Source organism: Falco naumanni, chromosome 6 (assembly GCF_017639655.2).
Source record: "Falco naumanni isolate bFalNau1 chromosome 6, bFalNau1.pat, whole genome shotgun sequence".
Lineage (NCBI taxonomy): Eukaryota > Metazoa > Chordata > Aves > Falconiformes > Falconidae > Falco > Falco naumanni.
The window spans coordinates 18,261,271-18,281,567 of NC_054059.1; the positions used below are offsets into that span (position 1 = coordinate 18,261,271).

The following is a 20,297-nucleotide window of genomic DNA, read 5'->3' on the forward strand; positions in this document are numbered from 1 at the left end:
CATATACAGATATATGTAATTAAAGGGAACGTGCACATATGTGCTAAGTGTTTTGCATTTACTTCGTATTTAGTACTGTTCATGCTCACTTCATAATAAGTGCTGTGGCTGTTGTTGCAAAATAATTTCAGTAAAATTCTGTGTATTCACTAGCTCTAGGCACTGTAGTAGTATGTAAAAAGTCATCCTTTGGGTCTAAATTTTTCATGCCTGGTTTCATTTGAAATACTGTGTGTGCATTAAAGAAATTATCCTGAATTGTTTTTGAGTTATGTGTCACTGAAAAGCAGGGCAGTGTTTAACTGTTGACAGTAGCTGCTTTTTTTATCTTTAAAGTAGATAAGAAAATTAAGAATTTTGAAACTTAAACAGTCACATCTAAATTGGGGGTGATACTTAATGAAGTCTGTGGTCAGGCTTCAAAAACTTGGTTTTCATAATGACATACAGATAACTGAAATCATGCCTAGTAGGCATCTGGACTAAAATCATGAGCGGTAGGTAATGGACCCAACCACTTTTGTGGAAACAAAATTAATTTCAATTTCTTTGTCAGGGCTAATCAAATTCTTTCTAGGTTCAAGGTTTGCTTCATTCTTACTGCTACTTCCAGTGTGCCAACGCCATACCTTCATAAAAGGAATGGAATAAGTTCTTTGCATGAAAATGTTGACATTTTTTCATAATTTGTTTTTGCCTGTTACTCATCCTAATTTCAAATTCTATCAGTCAGTTTCTCCTTCAGCTGCAAAGAAACAATACATCCTTTACCCCACGGACCATGACTACATGCAAACTGGCATATGTTCAATCCAGTTCGCATTATACAGTGTATAATTTTGCATTATATCCTTCAGTGTTGAGGGACAGGGAATGACGGGGCATCGATGAAGGCTCTTGTTCTTCTTTTAAGCAGCTGAACAACCTCCCACTGGGGCTGGGGCTCTGTCTGCCTCTGAATCTGCTGTAAATCCCTTTACAGCCACACTTCTTTTGATTCTGAATGACTGTTTCTGGTTAGTTTAATCCTATTCCTAATCAATTTAAGATAAACAATTAGAAGTTTAATTGGAATTTCATGGCTCTTAATTGTCTTTAAAAAAGGGAAATTTGAACCAAATTCTATGGTATCACAGCATTAGGACTGAATAGTGGAGGCTCGGTTGTGGCTTTCAACTTTTGTGCTTTATGGAACCAATAGCTTCTGAGAAATACTCTGGCCTCTTGATTTCTTCTTGTCCCAAGGCATACCTAAACTACAGCTTGCGATGGAGCTGTATTTCTTCTGGGACACAGGGATGGAAATGGCAGTACAGAGAGAGAGGGTGAAAGCTACCCCATTCACCACAATTCTAGTGACTTGTGAGATGTTGTTACAAGTTGCTTGTGTTGCTCTCTATGATTCGTGTAATTAGGACAAGAAGGTGGTGATATCTTCTTCTGAGTACCTTGTGTGGGCCACGCAAGGCAAAACTTGAGCTGGCTCTTAGAACTTCAGAGGGAAATACCAAGAACAATTGAAGTCTCCTGCAGCACTATTAGCTTGGCTGCATTGCCAACTTGTGACATCCACTGAGCATAAATGAGCTATAAATCTGTGTTCTGTGATTTAAAAAGAAAATTGATAAACCTTCTACTTTCATCTGATGTAATTTTAACTTTTCATTCAAATCTGTATTCTACATTGACTGGCTTAAATATTCAAAATCATATTTAACGTGGATGGATACAGATAAACATATAAAACGATCTTTGTGTGTTCTTTTTATTATAGGTATGTGTCATGTGCATTGGGATGCCCATACGAAGGAAACATTGTACCGGCTAAAGTGGCAGAAGTAAGAATGAACTGCTGGCTTCTCTTTTTAATGAATCAAAAATGAATTTTTTTATGTCTATAAGTAATGTTCTGTACTTAATCCTAAAAAGATTTTTAATGGGTAAAGTGTAAGAAAGACAAATCATAGCTGATGCATAACCTTACTCAACCATAAGCAGCCAAATCCGAGGAAAATAGTATATTTTGATTGTTACCAGTTGTGAGAAAAAAATATATGCAATTTCCTCCAACAAGAAGGTAAGGAAATGCTCAAGGAAGTAGACTCAAGCACATATGTCAGTGGACCATGTTGCTCATGGTTTCCAGCACAACCTCTTGCAAAGCGTGTCTGCTTTTAAATGCATTTTATGCTGGAGTAAGCATACTGTGCTGTCAGCTGATGGAGCCACTGCTCCAACATTGTGCTTCTGGCAAGTGTCATGTCATTCACACATGAACCAAAACTCATCCCCAACTTTATCTCTTAACTTGTTCTAGTGTTATGATGGAATAAGTTGCATCTTCCCTCCCCACCACCTTTTCCCATTTAGGCTAAAAAGAGAAGGAAGATGTCTTAGTAGAGCTTTTTTTTTCTGCAGCGAAAGAGATGAGTGAAACACAGGTGTTAAGTTTTGTGGGAAGACAAGGAGGGCATCGAAGCTGAAATAGACAGTAGGGAAGAAAGTGCAGAGAGAATTCAAGAGGCACAAGGTAGAACATGCTGGCCTTCCTCCCAGAGAAAGACTTGCCTTCTCTCTTATACTTAATCACCAATTTTTGGTGATCTAGCAGAATCTGCACTTTTTTTTTCTTTGTAGCACTAGAAGCTAGTCAACATTTGTCTGATGTGTGTGTGGCTTTCACGTCCTGTTCTCCTGCATGATCTTCTGGTATATGTTCCAGGTGGAACTTGTGATAATACTTCTCCCACAGCAGCCACATAGACTCACACTCTGAAAAAAATAGCTAAATTGGAAGGTACTCAGTATTTCTAAATTAATTTGTTTTAATATGAAGTGGAAGTTAGAAGTGACACAGCTTTAGTTAGAGCAGCGATGACAGATTCAGCTGTGCTGTTGGTAGATTGCTTACTGCAGTATCATGTTCCCCAACAGGCTTCTCTCCACTCTCCATGTGTTGCTCGTTTTTTAAAACTACTCTCCTTGTGCAGGAGAGCTTCTTTTCTGTTTGCTGGTGGGAGTGCTATTTAGTGTTCCAAACCTGCGAACATTTACTCACACAGCTGTTTTATTTTCTGTCTTTGTCCTAGTAAGTGTATTCTTGAATACGCCACTGTGTATGTGTTTAAGAATAAAAGCTACCTCAATGAAGTTATTAATTCAGGTCCTGATTCAGCATGCACTGATGTTTATATAGAAGCATCTAATGAGCTGTTAATGGATTTTACATAAACACATGCACTTATCCTTTGCTGAATCAGAATTATCAAAATTACTGGCTGTTGCTAAACCCTTTCAGAGAGCTGCCACCCTGGTCATAGTCATCATCTTTCTTGGGATGGGACCATTTTGACCCCCTGACTGCGCATTGCAATCAGCAGCTATGATTGGAAGGTTTAAACTGTTTCTCCACGGTCAATGATGGTGACGATTTATATTTTTTTCTTAAGCAAAAGATTTTTTTTACTGAAGCAAAAGCAATTAGGAGAGATGGATTATTAACCAGACCATATATGTTTCTGGCATACTAGATCCATAACTATTTTACACCTAGTTATCTAGTTGAATGCAAACTTCAGATGCCTTCGGACTTGTAGAATTCATCAGGTATATCCATATGGTTCTTTATTTAAAAAAACCAAACCCAGCAAAACAGCAAAGAATTCTCATCTCTTAAAATAGTCATAATAGTCCTTTTATCACTCTGCTGCTTCTTGAAATGGAATCACTGCTTAACCATTTATCATCCTGTGGTTTGTGAATTTCAATGTTAGGCAAATAAGGCTTGAAAGTTGTTGGAAGCACTGTATAACATCCTTGAAGGCAGTTGTGTTATCTGTTGTCCTCCAGTCATGCACTTGGCAGTTTTTATCTTTCTGCCTGGTTCTTTCTCCCTTTAGCTTCCTTTTAACCTAGAGCAGTGAATTCATTTAAATATTATCCAGCATACAGGCTGATCAGGCTACAGAAAACATACCTACTTGTGTTTGAATATTGATGGATTATTTCCCTTACAGCACAGGGACTGAAGTGTGGTTTTGTGTTGTTATTTGCTTAAAATAATCTGTAACTGGACCTTTTGTATTCAATTAAGAGCATAGTTTTAGGTATTATTTTCAGCAGCAGAATTGTTCATTTGCCTATGGGGTTGCAGTGCTGGGTTGTCAGCTCCGATTTTGGTCCACGCTTGGTGTCAGGGCACTGTTCCCAGGGGTAGTAGCAGGAGACTCATGCATAGTAAAATGGCTCGGTGGTGCAGAACAGAGTCCTGTTCCACCAACAAAGCTGCAAGCTCGTAATCACATCCTGACAAAATAGCATGTTCTCTTCTCCCCCACCCTCCTCCCAAAAATCCACATTAAAAACTTACAAAACTGTAACTAATGGGCTGCCTCCTACTGTGGTGGGATAGAAAATTTAGTACAAAAACTCCCACCCAACTTCCAAGCATGCACATTCTTCTTGAAATTAAATATAGACCTCTGTTTAAAGGTCGATTTAAGGTTAGATCATGACAAGTCAGTGATGATGCTCAGCTTGCTTGTTAGCAGAGTTTCCCCCTCTCTTCTGTCACCTTTCAGAACTTTTATTTTCAGAAAGCTGAAAGACCTAAGGACTGAGCAAGCAAAGGAAGTGAACAGAGTATGATTTCTAGCAGCTTATATAATCTCTTTGTCGCCACTAAAATGCTGATCTAGAAAACCTTTGAATCATGGATTTAAAAGAACATGAGAAAAAGATGCAGTCTGCTTCCTGTACCCTGATTTTACACAAAACCTGAGGTTTGGGGATTAACTAGGGGTAATCCACCACTAACTGCAGACGATGATTTTTTTTTCTTACAACAGTAGTCCAGTTAAAACACCTGCCATGTGTTGATGATATAAAAATATGCTGTGAGAATCCCTTTTTGCAGTCTGGTGAATGTCCCTTTCTTAAAGCGTATATTGAATTTATGTTGATACAAACCAGGGGCTCTTTGACTTGAAGTACAGAGAGTTTTACTACATTTGCAATAGTCATAGCACTTTCAAGCTTTAAGCAGGACTGTTCAGACTACTTGAAGTTCTTTTTCAGCTGTTCTTTGAATTAAGTGAACAGCAATATTAATCCAGCACTTTGGAGACTGCTGGTGCAGCACTTTGTCAGCGTCCTCAGACATATTCACAGCAATCCCACTGATGAAGTCCTGGAATTGCTTTAACAGCAGAGTGGAGTGCAACTGAAGATGTCTTGGAAAAGGGTCATATTTTTTCATTTCTGAACAGTTAATTTCCAGACACGGATTGGATTCTCTTCCAGTGGAGTGGCGTGCTGGGATCACTGATATACAGGGAGGAATCCTAAAAGGGACAAACATACTGAGAAACTGAAAATAAATTCAGCAAAACTAAGATGGAATGATCCTACATTCAATTTCTAAAGATTTTTGGTGCAAATATGATTTTGTGCTTCCAAGTGTTATGTCTCTCTCCATAAAAACATGGAGCCAGACCTCAAATCTCTTACTCATACAAAGAATTCAAAGATGTAATTCCAGAAATGTTTAGAGCTCTACTTACATAAGTAAGAAATATTGGTGTATGGTTTTGTTTGGTATTAAGAAAAATATTAAAACTTAAAGAATAGAATGTTAATTAAGTTACAGTTTTGCTTTGTTAGTATTTTAATGTTTGATTTCATGGAAAGCAAGCAAAATTAATATTAACTACAGCATGCTAAACTTCATTTTCCATTCATGTTTTCAGTGCCAAGAGAAAGCAAAATCAGGCTTCTTGTTAATTATTTATTGTCTTAGTTCAGCCCTGTGCTTGGCTCCATCTAATAAGCAAACAGAAGGGCAGGTCTTTACCCTGCACAACTTGTAAGCTGAAAAGTACACAGAGAAAACCAAACAGCTGGGAAACCCCCAGAGAGGGGGAAATGTTGGGAAAGGGCTTGACAGAAACTTAATTCATAGTGTAAAATCTTGCTTATTTGGATTCTGTGGGAGAGTCAAAACCCAAGTTTTTGATGGATTTGGCTTGCTTGGTTATTCTATGTACAGAAGCAGAACTATAAATTTAAAATAAGAGGATCTATGGGACTTTCTTCTTGGGTGACAGTTTTGAAGAATAAATAGAGGGCTTCTGATACATAGATCTGCCTTGGGGGGTCAGATCCTGAAACCTGTACAGAAGTACGTCCTTTTTAATGCATGTTCTTGGCCCTAATTTATATTCTTTTATCTTGACCTTTTCATGTTTCTCTGTTTCTAATCAGGTATCTAAGCGACTGTACAGTATGGGCTGTTATGAAATCTCTCTGGGGGATACCATTGGTGTGGGGACTCCTGGAAGTATGAGAAGAATGTTGGAAGCTGTTATGAAAGAAATTCCTCTGAGTGCTCTTGCTGTTCACTGTCATGACACGTATGGCCAGGCGTTAGCCAATATCCTCACAGCCATACAGGTAACTCAGGATCTCGTTTTACAGAAATGTTACTAGTAGTCTTTAGTTTAATTCAAGTGCACAGTGTTTTAAAATCCCACCCTTAAAGAATCATTAGAAGAGGAAAAAGGCACTCACTAAAGTTCCAGAAAGTATTGGTTATGCATCAGATTGTCTACAAGTATTACTGCTGTTGCTTTTGCCAGGAAATGTCAATCCTTATCTATTTATTACCTTCAATTCCATATGAAATTACTAAAAAAACAGTGATTATTATATTCCATTGATTTTGGATGAGGGACATAAAAATATTTTTTTATGATGTCTCTGATTCCACTTTTCTTAGGAACATCTATGTTTGATATTCACTAAAATAAAATTTTTACTTTACTAAGTTGTCTAAATATAAAACAGAATAATGCATAATTACATCTTGATTGAAGATAGATAAATCAAAATTATTGATAATTGCATACACAGAGTGGTCTAGATAATTTTATCACTGCGAACATGTCTTAAGTATGCCTTTTTGTTTATCAGTTATACCTTCCAAATAAGATCAGCAATATCTTTATATCCTATTTAATCTTCTCTCAAATCTGTGGCTAAATAATCAAAAATAGTTAATTTCAATAAGATATATTTTTCCCTTTGTGTTCATATATTTTTATGCATAGGACACAATACAAGAAACGGGCTACAAGTTCTGATGTACTATTTGTAAAGATAGAATCTTGAAAAATATCTTACTGTTTACATGCATTCCAAAGGAGACTATTTTTAATAAGTGTTATGGAATCAAAAGCTGTTTACAAATCGTAGGGCTTTATTGTTCTGTTTTACACTTAATGGCATCTTCTGCTTCCATGCAGTTCAGGCAGCCGTTTGTAAGGTCAGCTTTCCTTTGTCCAACTTGTTATTTTGGCAGAGCTCCTATGAGGTTGTTTAGGAATAACAGCAGTGTGTTAACAGTGTTAGTGATATAAGCCACAAGAAGGAACAGGGAAAGTTTCAACATGGGAATCCGCAGGTATTTGATTAAATACTGAATGACAAAATCTGGTTAAAAAAGGTTCTAACTTTTTCACACTTACTTCTAGTGTTGCAAATGTGTGTGTATGTACCATGGGATAAATAAATCACTAATTTCACAGTTAGCTTCAGTTGCAGATGTAATAGCTAAAAGCAGGAAAACCCTTGAGCATGGGAGGAGTTCGCCATAAAAATACTTGAAGCATTGTTTTTCAAATCCTTCCTTAAAATAATTGCTGTCCTGGTGCCTACTAAACACTGAAGGATGGCTATGCTTTGTTAACCCCAGTATTTGTTGTGATTCTTGTCTCATGTTTACCTCCTACTCCTGTTGTTTTACTTCTTAAATCAACTGTGTGAGAGTTAAGGGGGAAAGAAGCTCTTAGGTACCTAGTGTGCAGTTCAGGCTAATTAATATGTAAATTCAGGAGAGCAATAGACCTAAAAAAAAGCCCCTGTGCAGCCTTCTCAGATTTCTGGGAAGCCAGGGGTGCCTGAGGCCCACCAGAAAACTTCCTTATGTGCTCAGGTTCTGCTACAGTGCATGTCTAAAGGTGCAGTGTTGTTGGCTGGGCTGTGCTTGTCATAGATTTTGCCAAAAGTCCTTGATGAAGCAGGCATTACACAGTCTCTCTGACTGGCTTTGCACAAGCAGCTCCTTGGCTGGCTCTAAAGGTAGGTCCCCAGGCTCTTGGATCCTCCAATGGGGCACACCTCGCAGCATCCTCTCCTGTCTCTGGTCAAAGAAACAAGGCAGCTAGCAGTGAATTGTAGTTAAACAATACTCCTAAAACAGGGCAACTTTCACGGGTCAGCTGGCTGGCAAAGTGCCAAAGGCAGTGGATCAGAGTGCCTCAGTTCTAGCCTTCTAGCCCCTGCGGTAAGGCTTGTCTGTGCCTTCCTCTCTGCAAAAGATACACAAACGGCGAAGTACTGGGGTGAAACCCCTTGTCCAGCTCAGCCGTTCGTTTCCTAGACCAGACTCTCCACAGACACAGTTCTGTACCCTTCCTCCCTTATGGGTCTGCGCACCGACTCAGTATTTCATCAGGAGTGAAATGTGTTTGAGGGGTTATAGAAATAATGAGCTATGGTTATTGTTCAGAAAGAAGTCATTCAGCAGGCAAGATTACGCTCTTCCTAAAACATCACAGCCTACAACCCCACACTGTACACTGTTGTATTGTATATTGTATTTCCTAAGAATTAATGAATGACAGCTGGAAAGCCACAAATCACTCTGCACTAATTCAGGCGTTGCTTCGATGGGAGATCTCCTAGGAGTGGAAAGAGGTGCTGGTGATTCAGTAAGTAATTTTTTCTACAGATCACATTGTTCCATGCAGGATTATACTACCCAGAATATTTTCTTTTGTTTGGGGCTGATCCAAAGTCATCTACAACTGACAGGCTGTATCTGTATAAGAAATTAGCAGGGAAGTAGTCGTGTAATTTTAGTATTCAGTTTTATGTGTGTTGTTTTAGCAGAAGGGTAGGTAGTGAAAGATGGGAGAGAGATCAGCCAATTTTTAAAGGATAAGTAATTTTTTAAGTTGTTAAAGTGAATACTATAGATAGAAAGCATTGCTTAGAGAAAGGAATTTCACTTTCTTTCATGAAGAGCATCTGTGTGAAAATTTGAGGAACGTGAAGTGATGCTTCAGAACAAAACAGTAAACAGTTAAAGCAGAAACATGACTCACTCTTGGTTAAATGGTTTAATATAAGAATATCAGAGTATACCATCTACCAAGGAGACAAATGCAGAAGATCAGAAGTGATGTGGCAATCCAGTTAAAGGTTATGGTATTTTGAGTAAAATTACATATGAGGGTTAGCTAATGTGACAAACACAAGATGTAACTAAAAGAAGTAGTAAAACATTTATAGGAAATTGTTACAGACCTCCAAGGAAGGGTAAAAGGATGGGTCAGGAAACTTCTGTGCTGGAGAGGCCCCAGTAAGGTAGACCATTGATCGGAGGAGATTTGAGTTACCTTGACAATTGGCTCCTGCCTGTAGTGTGTGCAGAGCGGGTACGAAAAGGGAATTTTTTAAAGGGAAGTGATACAGAACTCTTTTCTTGCATAGCCTGTGTAGTTGCCAGAAATAGCTTTGTCTGTTTTCATAGCACATATCCGAACATAAGAAAGAATATGCAAAGAGGAGTTTTGGCTGGCAGTGATACCTCAATGAATGAAACAATCACATGGTGATCCCACAGAACTTTATCAAATTCAAATTGCTGTTGTAACTCATTGATATAAACAGATCCCTACACTACTGGGATCAAGTCCTAACTTAGAGAAAACAAGCATAAAACTAATGACTTACCGGGAGCAAGAATTTTTATCACCTTTTGTAATTGTTTCCACCTTATTGGACACTATATGATGAGTGAAACTGATGATTTGCCAAATTAAATTACATTTTATTAGTGATTTCTTTTTCTAGAAAACAAGAATTTTGAAATAAAATCCACACTTTAGTACCAGAAACAAAATGTAGCAACCCTCTACTTAAATGTTCAAGGTTCAGACTGCAAATTCCCAATTTGTGAATACAGGATTTCATTACAGTGTAATATATCCCCTTACAGAGACTTTAACATATTTCATAATATTTTGTTAATGTCTTTTAAGATCCTTGAATTTTAAAGATTAAATAAACTTTTTTTTTTTTTTAAAAAAAAAAGATCCTAATAGAAGTGGCTGGCTACTGACCGCTTCCCTTCATCACAACTAAATAGATTCTGGCCTTTTTGGTGCATGCTGGAGAGACTAACCAACCTGCATATTTTTGTGCATCCAGTTTACTTATGTAGTTCACACAAAGGCAAGCAATGTTGATGTGGCAAAGCTTTAAGAGCCAGAACCAGGAGAGGAGTTTGAACATAGGTGCTGAAGTTCGTGTTTTATTAATTCAGAAGGATCATTGTGTTACAGGAATACGAGTTCGCAACAGCCAGCGGCCTGAAATGCTAGAGCTGAAGTTAAGCGACTGAAAAAAAGACTATGTTTAAAATTCCTGCCTCCATGATTCATGTGAGCTTACATGTGAAGCCTTAAGGGAGATTTAATTTCCCCCCCAAAACCAGCTCCTAGCTAGTCCTTTGTTTTCAAATACAGGATTTGCCATTTGTGGCAGTTGAGCTTGCCTGTAGCGACAGGCTGTCGAGACCCCTTTCAGCTGGCGGTGGAGGCCAGCTCGCTGCTAAGATTTCATGCCCAGGAGCTGCCTGCTGCTAAGGAGCCTCAGCGGAGGTCTCCTCCTCCTTCACTTGGTGATGGCTTTAAACCTCAAGCTCTTAGGCAGATGTGTGACCAATCCTGGGTGCTATCTGCAGACCTGATCCTGATGTTGAATCGCAGCCTCCACTCCCGACTCTTTTTTGGTGAGGTTGCTGCTGCTGCCTGCCTAGCTGTGACTCTTGGCCTGCCTTTACGGAGCAGGCTGTGCTTGCTGCTGCTGGAGGCAGTCGAGTCTTTAGAGGGACTGGCCACCGCTATCCTGAGCTTTAAGGATGTCTGGCTGGCAGGTAGTGGAGGGGGTGCTGAGCTGGGAGATGGAGCAGCTGTGAGTTAGCAGGTCCTATGCTCTGGTCTTGGACCTCAGCTGGAGGCTTTGTCTTGCAGAGAAGCAAGATAATGCTAGTCAGTTAAATCCAGAAAGCACTTCTTGGTGTCTGGGTGTGCACAAAGCCCTAACAGTTCTGTACTGGGAGCTCTGCTGGGCCAAAAAAAGACTCCAGGAATCAGTCTGAAGAATCAATGTCTGTGTCTGACAGAACTTACACATCTCTTAGGTGCCAGACTACTTTCATTGCCATTCCTCTCTGAAGTTTTTGGACCTGTATTTCTGTGACTAACTGACCTAAAAGAATATACCTGTTATGATGAATTTCCAAATAAATACCGAATCTGTATAGAAAATTCACTTACCATTCATACGCTGCAGCCAGTTCTTTCACCTTTGATTTGTCCAGCTTATTTTAATAGATGTCTACAAGGATGCAGGGCTCATGGAAGCTTATCCCAGCAAATAGCTAGTAGGTGCAGCTAGAAGCCATACAAGTTACAGTTGCATAGAGAAGTGATGATAAAGTATAATGGTAAAATGGCATGAAGGTGTGGATAGCAATACTGGGAGGTCGAGCGAGAAGAAAGCTAATATACATAACCTGTATACTACTCACATATAAATTATTCTAGGGTTCCTGTTGGTGATTTTTTACCTTTTTGCTGAGTTATACATACAAACATGTATACAGTCACAGTTTAATCCCTTGATTTAAAAGGAAGTGACAGGATAATTTATTAGAAGTACAATTTTATGAAACTTTATGTTGTAAAAACTCATAAGCACACTTCCTTGGGTTTAGTTTTCATGAACTTTATGTGCTGATTTCTTCTTTGGAGTTCATTTCCAAAGAGATACAAAGTTAAAACCAGCAGGTTTCTCCTGGATTTATGTTGAAATCCCCCCTTTTCCATAATTCTAGTGCAAAACCATAGCTGGGCTGTGATCTTTTTTATGGTTGCTTGGACAGGGCCACAAATACAAAGAGAGATTTTAAAACTAGATGAGCTTTGCTGCAAAATGCTGTACTAGAAGAGAATAAAAAGGACATGACATAAGCAAAAATTAAACAGTAAAACTAAAAACTCTTGGGTCCCTGATTTTCTAAGTATGAAACAGCAATCAAAAAATCCACAGCATGCTGGGAAACAAAACAAAAACTTTAAAAGGAAACAAAAAAGCAGGGTTAACTCAAAGCATCATAAATTCAGGTATGCACATTTATTTATGTGCTGGTATGAATGGTCACCATTTTGGAGGTTCAAAATTCAGGACTGCTTTTTGTCTGCCTATAGGCTAGGTTTGACCAGCATCTGAATTCCTGCACTTTCTCCCTGTAAAACAGAGAACAAAGTGTATACACAGGCTTTGAATAAAGATTTAAACTCTTCTGTCCTGTCTCCCAGCTTTATCTACCGTTGCTGCTGTGCATTATGTTCATCATTGGCAATTCAACAACTTCTTCCTAATGACCACTGGTAGGATCATAAATTTGCTTATGCATCTACATCTCTCAACTCTTTGTCTAACTCAATAGGAACCTGAAATTCAACGTTCAAGATGGTATTAAGAAAGAAAGAAAAAAAAAAAGAGACACTTTATCATTCTTTATATGTACAAAATTCTCTTTTTAATTACCTGCGAAGCACAATCATTCAGAGCTGTAGTGTAGTAGAATAAATTGACACTTCTGTATAAGGTAGAGAAGATAGATAAGCAACTACAAAAAAGTGTGAAGCCTTGCATGTACTCATTGGGCTACACTTGAGCCAGGAATTTTCATGTAACAGTGAACGTGAACTTTCTAGCTGAGGAAGGCAGTCTAGCCATACTTGTCTGTTGCTACAAAACTAAAAAAAATACTGATTTGGGGGAGATACATAGTAATTGAGGAAATGAACTTGTGTGTAGCGACTGCCAAAGTTCTTGCTTGAATAATACATGAAATGCCAGTAGGATTTTTTTATTATTATCAGCAGTGTGCCAGGGTACCCACTGCCTGGCAATGAAATTATTTACATCTAAACTAATTTTTAACAGAAAAAAATAGTCATGACACTTAAGTCAGTTAAAATTTCAGGACCGTATTGCAGACAGGTTTTTTTAAGCCAATAAGAAGTACTATATGAACAGTAACATCTTGGTTTGTCTTTTCCTGATTTGACATGTCACTCTGCACATCGCTTTTCTTCAGTTTTTTATTTGTAAAACAAGGAATAAGACTCATCACTTTTAGGTTGTGAAACACTAAAAAAAGTCTACAGAGGAAGAGCATCGGACAAGTACAAATCATTTTTATGAAGTCTAGGTGTAAAATTTATTCCTGAAATCAAAGTTTAGAAACTGAATAGATTTTAAGTTTGGTAATTTTGAGATTAAAAAATCCAAGGTATATGAGTGGGCAAGTGATCAAGATACATACATGCCTGATCAAATTATCTGAGTTCTGTAACACTCCGTTTCCTTTCCCCAGCACAGCCTGGCACTCTGAAGAATTGATGTAGCATGATGTGAGGGTAGGAAAGACTTGCTGTATGAAGCATGCACGTATTTTGAAATCTTGAAAAAATGTTAATACTTTTGCATTCCTATTTGAAGAAACATGTAGAAATCGAAAGGTTTCAGCAGACCTCATAAGTTTACTTTCCTCTGCTGTTTGCAAAGGTATGCTAAGAAACTGCAGAAGACTTAACAGAGATCTCTAGAAACTAATTTCAAGGTTCAGATAGGGAAACATTAGAAAACACAGCTTGACTTAGAATAGCTGTACGGGATTCAGGAAGGGCTGGTCATGCTTCAGTATTTCGCTGGAATTCTTTGAGGCAGTCACTGCCAAAGAAGACAAAGGATATACAGTGGCCATCATATGCTTTGATTTTTCAGAAAACAATTTACAGTGTTCTGCACTGGAAGTTAATATTAAGGCGTGGAGGCATGTAATAGGTGGAAAGTTGGCTAAATGGCAGGAAACAAGTGGAGTTATGAAACGGAATTTCTTCAAGCTGGAAAGCGCCCATCAGCAGGGTTGTGGAAGTATTGGCCTGTAGGTCCCAGGTTTTCCTGCTTAAATGAATAACTTGCAATACCATAACACGTATGTTAGGGGCAGTTTTTCTAACTTGTAGAAATAAAACTTTTCAAATTTTAGATTCCCATTGTGAGAATGGGACCCTTTAAATAAGGGTCTTCCTACAGCTTTCTACTTTTGGATTTCTCTAGGAACTAATTCATCATAGTCGCTTACCGGGTATTTTCTGGGTTTGAAAGTGTAAACAATGTTTTTGAATACAGTCAAACTAAAAGAGCTGTTAGCAATAACACAAAATTCTTTAGAAAACATGTTTGCTTTTTTAGTTCTGTTTCCTTTTATTCTCTTTTCCTCATAGAAACAACATAGCACTTAGGTAAAGCTAGCAATTAAAAAAAAAACAGATGTTTGAGCTGAAGGAGTGTATTAGAAAAGAGTAAGCAGAATCGTTTAAGATTGAAAGCTGACAAGACAGAGGTGAGTCAGACTGTATTTGAAAGCAGATAAATTAGGGGGAAAATGGCAGGTGAATTGTGAAAAGGCAGCGACTTTCTTCTGTGAAGAAACCTTAAAAAGAGGGTGTGTGCTTTAGGAAAGTAGAAAAACACTCGCGTTTTATCAAATAATATTGCTACTATGAGCAGTTGGCTAGTTACTTTTGTAAGTGAAAAAACATACTGCTCAAATGAATAAATCAGACCTACATATGGGAAGAAAATGAAAACATAAGCATTCGTACTGAAAATCTGACAGATGTTTTCCAGTACATTCTGTTTGGGTTTTTTCTTTCTTTTGTGTCTTTTTATAGGTTCTGGTTTTATGTTGTTGCCTGTAATTTCAGCAAAATAAGAAAGCAAGCAAATGAACAGGCAGTACCACTCCTGCTCTTTTCTCAGATCAGTACAAAAGAAGTTAGCAACCCTATTTTTATTGCTTTCTGCTGCTTTTTGTGGGATGTGCATAGTATGCAATTTCTGAGGAGCTGTAATTTTTTGACCTTTCTCCCTATGCTTCAGAAAACCTTGATAGCCTGATAGTTCACAAGTAAACTCCTCATTGCTATTATTACAGCTATTATGCTATTACTAGAAAAAAAAAAGTTTAAACACTAGACTTTGGTACAAGATTTTGATTTTTTTAAACTTTTTAGGATAAGGAAGGAAATGTATTTGTTACTGTATGCTGGAAAGCAGCCAGAGTTCCTGAGGCAAAGGAACTATTTACCTGCATATACCAATAGGTATCCTGTACGTTTTTGTGTTTTTTGGTTTATATCTGACATGAAACTTAGTATATTTTAAAGGATTAACAAATATTAGAAATCTACATTGTTCTAGCTGCCTCTAATATGATGATTGAATTTCAGAAGCTTTCAACCCTAGTTACTGAACCAATAAACCTCAAGTCTAAGTCTGTTTCAGGATACTAATCAGACAAAGAGATCCTTCATCAGTTATAGATTATTCTCATCTCCAAATTCCCTCACTAGAGCTGACTTGGAGCAGTAGACACAACTTCTCTTTGGCTTACAGTCAAACCTCAGCTGTCTTTTAAAACATTTTTAAACCTTGAATTTCTCATGCAAATCTATGCATCTGTCTTTATATCTCAGTAAATTCATATAGATTTATCACCCTAGGCCTAAATGGAATATGACTGGAGAACTCACTGCAGCAACTACAGAAATAAAATCTGAAGTGGTTTTAGTTTTCTATCTTAAAGCCAAAGATATTCTATACTAATAGCATTGAAGCCATAGAATTATAGAAAGAATGAATATGGCCCAAATATTCTATGCTCTTTTCTGGTTTTCTGTGCTTGCATCCTCCTTGCATATTTCTACTTTTCTCTTAGAATGCTGTTTTATTGTAGCCTTCCTAATCACATCTTAAATGCTTTCTTTTCTGAGTTTCCCATCATGTAAGTGGTGTTCATTCTTAATTCTTCATTTCATTCTGCAGTGTCAGTGGTACATTCCAGTTTCAACTTCATTGATCATTTCCTGTTTCATTAAATCTTGAAGAATTAAGGCCACATTGATTTGGTTGACAAGTACCTAAAAGGGATTCTAGTATTGCTTTCACTACCATGCATTTTTCTCCTCCTGTGAATGCCTTCTTCCCATGCAAAAATAAACAGATTCAGAGAATTTACTTTAAATGATTCTTTGGTCCTTATCAGATCTGTTCTGCTGCATCGTTCTTTAGTTGTCATATCTGGAACTATAGTTTGTAAAAGGGAAAGTTGTTAGTATTGATAGAATATGAGAAGACAATTCTTTTTTATTTCACCTTTTGCCAGCTAATAAGAGGTTTGCTAAGCTGCGCTTGCAAACAAGCCTCACGCAAGACAGCACAGAATAGAATTTAGATACAAAACCTGCAGATTATAGGCTCATTTGAGGATAGTACCCCATACAAACTATTAGTGTCTATCTCCCCTCTCCTTTGTTCTCCTCTGTCATGCCTTTTTGCCATTCTTTGCCTCCATCAGGGCTTAAGCAGTGTCAGTATCCTGCTGGCAGCTCACTGGCAAGAAGGGAGAATGATGTGAACAGATACTGTGCTCCTACATTCACCTAATCCTAATATTTTGCCTGGCACTTATGTTAATTTTTTCCTCTCTCTCACTATTTTTCTAGTCATTGTTTGATAGTTCTAAGTCCACATGGCCAGAGCAATAGTCTTTTTACAGACCTCCTTTTATCATCCCAACCGTGTCTTGTTTAACTTGACTATTTAAATGGCTAAAAGTCAGCATCATCCAGTTCTGAAGTGGACTGGGCAGTAATCCAGCTCTTTCTGTTAGAGACAGACATTCATTTTTTTGGACTAGAAACAAATTACTTCCAAATGCTGGAAATGTAAGAAGGCTTTTCAAAAAGGGTTTTCAGGTGTTTATAGAACAAATTAGTATAAAATAGTTTTCAAAATGCTAAGCCCAATTTAAAATAAATATTTAGTACTTTTAGGAGTTGTGAAAATAGAACACTAGAAAACTGAAGTCACTGATCTGTAGCATGCATAAAAAATATGGTCAGGGCACACTGGTGTCACATTCCCCATGCATATTTCTATTGTGCCTCAACTGGATTGCATGCATAAGAGAGGTAGTGTTTCGGGGAGGGGTAGTTTCTAGGGCACTGCATGGCTGGCTGTAGGTTTGATGAGATGACTGCCTGTAGCAATCAGAAATTTAACTGATTACTGTTATTTTACAACAGTTTTTGATTCAATTCTTGAATATCAGAGTCTAGATTATCAAGATGACTGGAAAATGGAGAGTTTTCATTGGCCTGAAGGTTGTTTTTGTGCCTCACAGAAAACAACTGCAGCAGCATCACATAGGCACTCTCTCATTCACCGCAAGACAAGCTAGAGAACAGATGTTACCTGTCCCTTTTGGGTTTACGGTGTCGTGCTTGTCTGTTGCACACCTTCTAGCTTTCACAACAAATGAAATGTGATTTCCACAGATAAGTGTTCTACAGAACTGGCTCATCTCAGAAGTGTTCCATCCTTGCAAGCCCATCCCACTATCCCTTCTCAACACTCCTGCCACAGCATGCATGTATTCAATTTCTATCTCATCAGCCATCATACTAATTTTAGATGTGAGACTGAATGTCTGAATAGACTTTGCACTCCTATAGTTGCTATATCACCCCTTTAAAGTGTTCCCAGTCTCAGTACCTCCTGGCCTCTGTGGCACTAAGGCCAATTGATACAAAAAGCTTGAATCCATAATATTAAATTGTTACCCTCCAAAATATGGTCAACACTTCCAGACTGCCAATTATGAGCAACCCCTGAATGGTGCTGGTTCCCAGATGGTGCCAGAAGTTGTTTGGTGGAGCACTACCTGGCCCAGGCCAAAGCTGTGGCAGGGACTGTGGCAAGAATTACGCACAGTAGACAGTTGAGTTCCAGTCCTGACACCATTTAGTTCACTGGTCAGATATATATGTATGTGTCCACAAAAGAGCACGAGTTCCTGTGTATTAACAGCACAAAAGAGAGATTTTTGCAGCCATTCGAGGATGTCTCCAGACCTGAGATTTCAGAGGTTCTGCTCAGCTGAGTGTGCTGCTGGCATCCCTGGTGATCTCACTGCAGAGCTGTTGCAGGTCTTCCTTAAACATCTCTACACTACGCCCATCTCTACAGCTAAGATGGGACTCCCCACGTTATATGCTTTTGATTCACGGCGTGGGGGCATGCTTGAGGTATGCAGCACTGCTTACTAGCATGACACATTTAAGTGTGCATGTAAGTTGTTCTGAAAAGCTGAACTGTTTTAGTTTTTTTCCAGAGCACTGTAGCTCAGGGCAGACATCCATCCCACAGGATATCAGCTTGATTAGTAAAAGATTGGCAAAACTAAGCAGCTTACTGTAGGATCTGGATATGGAAAATGTTGGCCAGTCTGTAACTGGTATGGCTAACGTGCCAATTTAAATTAAATTTCTAATTTAAATGCACCATAAAAATCAGTATCTGTATTTTAAAAAGTAATCTAAAACATGTTCTAGATTAATGCTAGGTTAATAATATTCATTAGACCGCCTATTCATTCCTGTGGTTAAGATGTACTTACAACGATAATTCTAGCATATATAGTTTTAGATACTTTCTAATCTACAGCTTAGGAGTATGTCAGTGGCTGTGTGTCTTAACTTTGTGTTTGCAGCTGGTCTCCTTCTTGATTGACTGTGATACAGTCTTACTCGTTTTGCTTTCTTTCTGTTTTAAGCTTACGTGCTGCACACTAAAAATGTGGTGTGTGGCACAGTGACAGAAAAACCAAGATATTTCAACATAATTTTAAAAGTTGTGCAAGAAAAATTTCAAAAGTTTGATGAGGATACAGTTATTTTAAGTACCTTTAAACCCAGGTTTTTATTCAGGATTTAATTCCTCGTTTGATTTTCGTGATGTTTTGAAAATGAATTATTTCTGTAAGAGTTGTTTGACTTGTTTTTAGAAATCCTCCTTGTAATCATATTGCACTTTAATCAGGCTGTGACTCTGTATACATCAGCTAGAAGAATATAAATGGCTTTTAGACATGTGTATTTTTCTACTTGATGGAAATCACTCCCCCTCCCTTTTTAGCCTGAAGTATTTTTCTTAAAGTTTAACAGCAAGTGTAAAATGAGGATAGGATCACTACAGTGCTTTCCACTTGGAAATTACTGTTTCTTTTCATTACCTTTTGCTGGTTTTGGGTCTCTCTGTTCTAGTTGCTGCCTGAAAAAGAGGGCACTGCATGGAACCAAGCAAGGGTCAGAGGAGTTTGCCATTGCAAGAACAGGCCTGAGAAATCACAAATCCCAGTGCCTCCAGTAGGGAAGCACAGTGTTTACAGATGGTGCTTCCTTCCTTTTTGGGCAGCCCTACAGACAGCTGTGCTGAGGGGGTGGAACTAAACCTCTGGCCATTCTTGCATGTTTATGGCTCCTTGGAACCAATTTTGTTATCATCCAGCAAACAATGAGGGAGGGAGAGTGAATTCCTATCGCTGAGATACATCAGGTGGCTTTAAACAAGCTCTCAGGGTGTTTCCTAAGGTAAATTAAACTGCAGAAAATCCAGAGATACTGTGATCAGTCTGAAGTTCCTGAACTTACTCTGTGTGTTGGGTGGACCTTTGTAGCTGTGCGAGAACGAGCGACTGTTTCTGTAAGCGGAATAAGTCAAAGATGACTCTTCAGTTAAGACAGAAACCAAAGCTGATGCAGTCCTTAAAGTATGACAATCATCTTCTTTTCTTTCTGTGCTGTGCAGAAGCAACACTGAACCAGTCTGCTGAGTCAAATAATTTGTCATTTATCTTTCTTTTCTTTTGAAATATTACAGTACAAATTGAAACAGCCAGGCTTTCAGAAATAAAAACCTTTTGATCATTTTTAAAGATAAATGAATGATAGTTTTATACACTCCATAATTTTTGCAGCTTAAATATTTTCCTGTTTATTTAACTTTTTTCTCCATTGTTGCTTAGTGCAAGTGTTGTATGGTGACAGGTTGTCAGAGGCAAATGATGTGATTTGCTTAATACAGAATTCTTTCAAATGCATAAAATAAACAATTATAGAAAGAAATATTTTTTCTCTGATCTGTGGTACAACAGTTAGATTTTTCTTGCACTAAGAGTTGCAAAAATAGGTAAGAATTTTTAATTTGATGTAGTATCTTTTCCTCTAAAGAATAAACTGAGTGAACAGAAT

The 20,297-nt window shown here is 38.0% G+C and overlaps 1 protein-coding gene across 1 annotated transcript in view; it reads left to right on the top strand.

The window, feature by feature from the left end:
* HMGCLL1 (3-hydroxymethyl-3-methylglutaryl-CoA lyase like 1) overlaps positions 1-20,297 on the top strand; it is an 88,083-nt gene that overhangs the window by 45,380 nt on the left and 22,406 nt on the right. The window contains exons 6-7 of the mRNA XM_040598854.1: positions 1,775-1,838; positions 6,262-6,450. Of these exons, the coding sequence (XP_040454788.1) occupies positions 1,775-1,838; positions 6,262-6,450 (253 nt within the window). The remainder of the gene's footprint in view (positions 1-1,774; positions 1,839-6,261; positions 6,451-20,297) is intronic.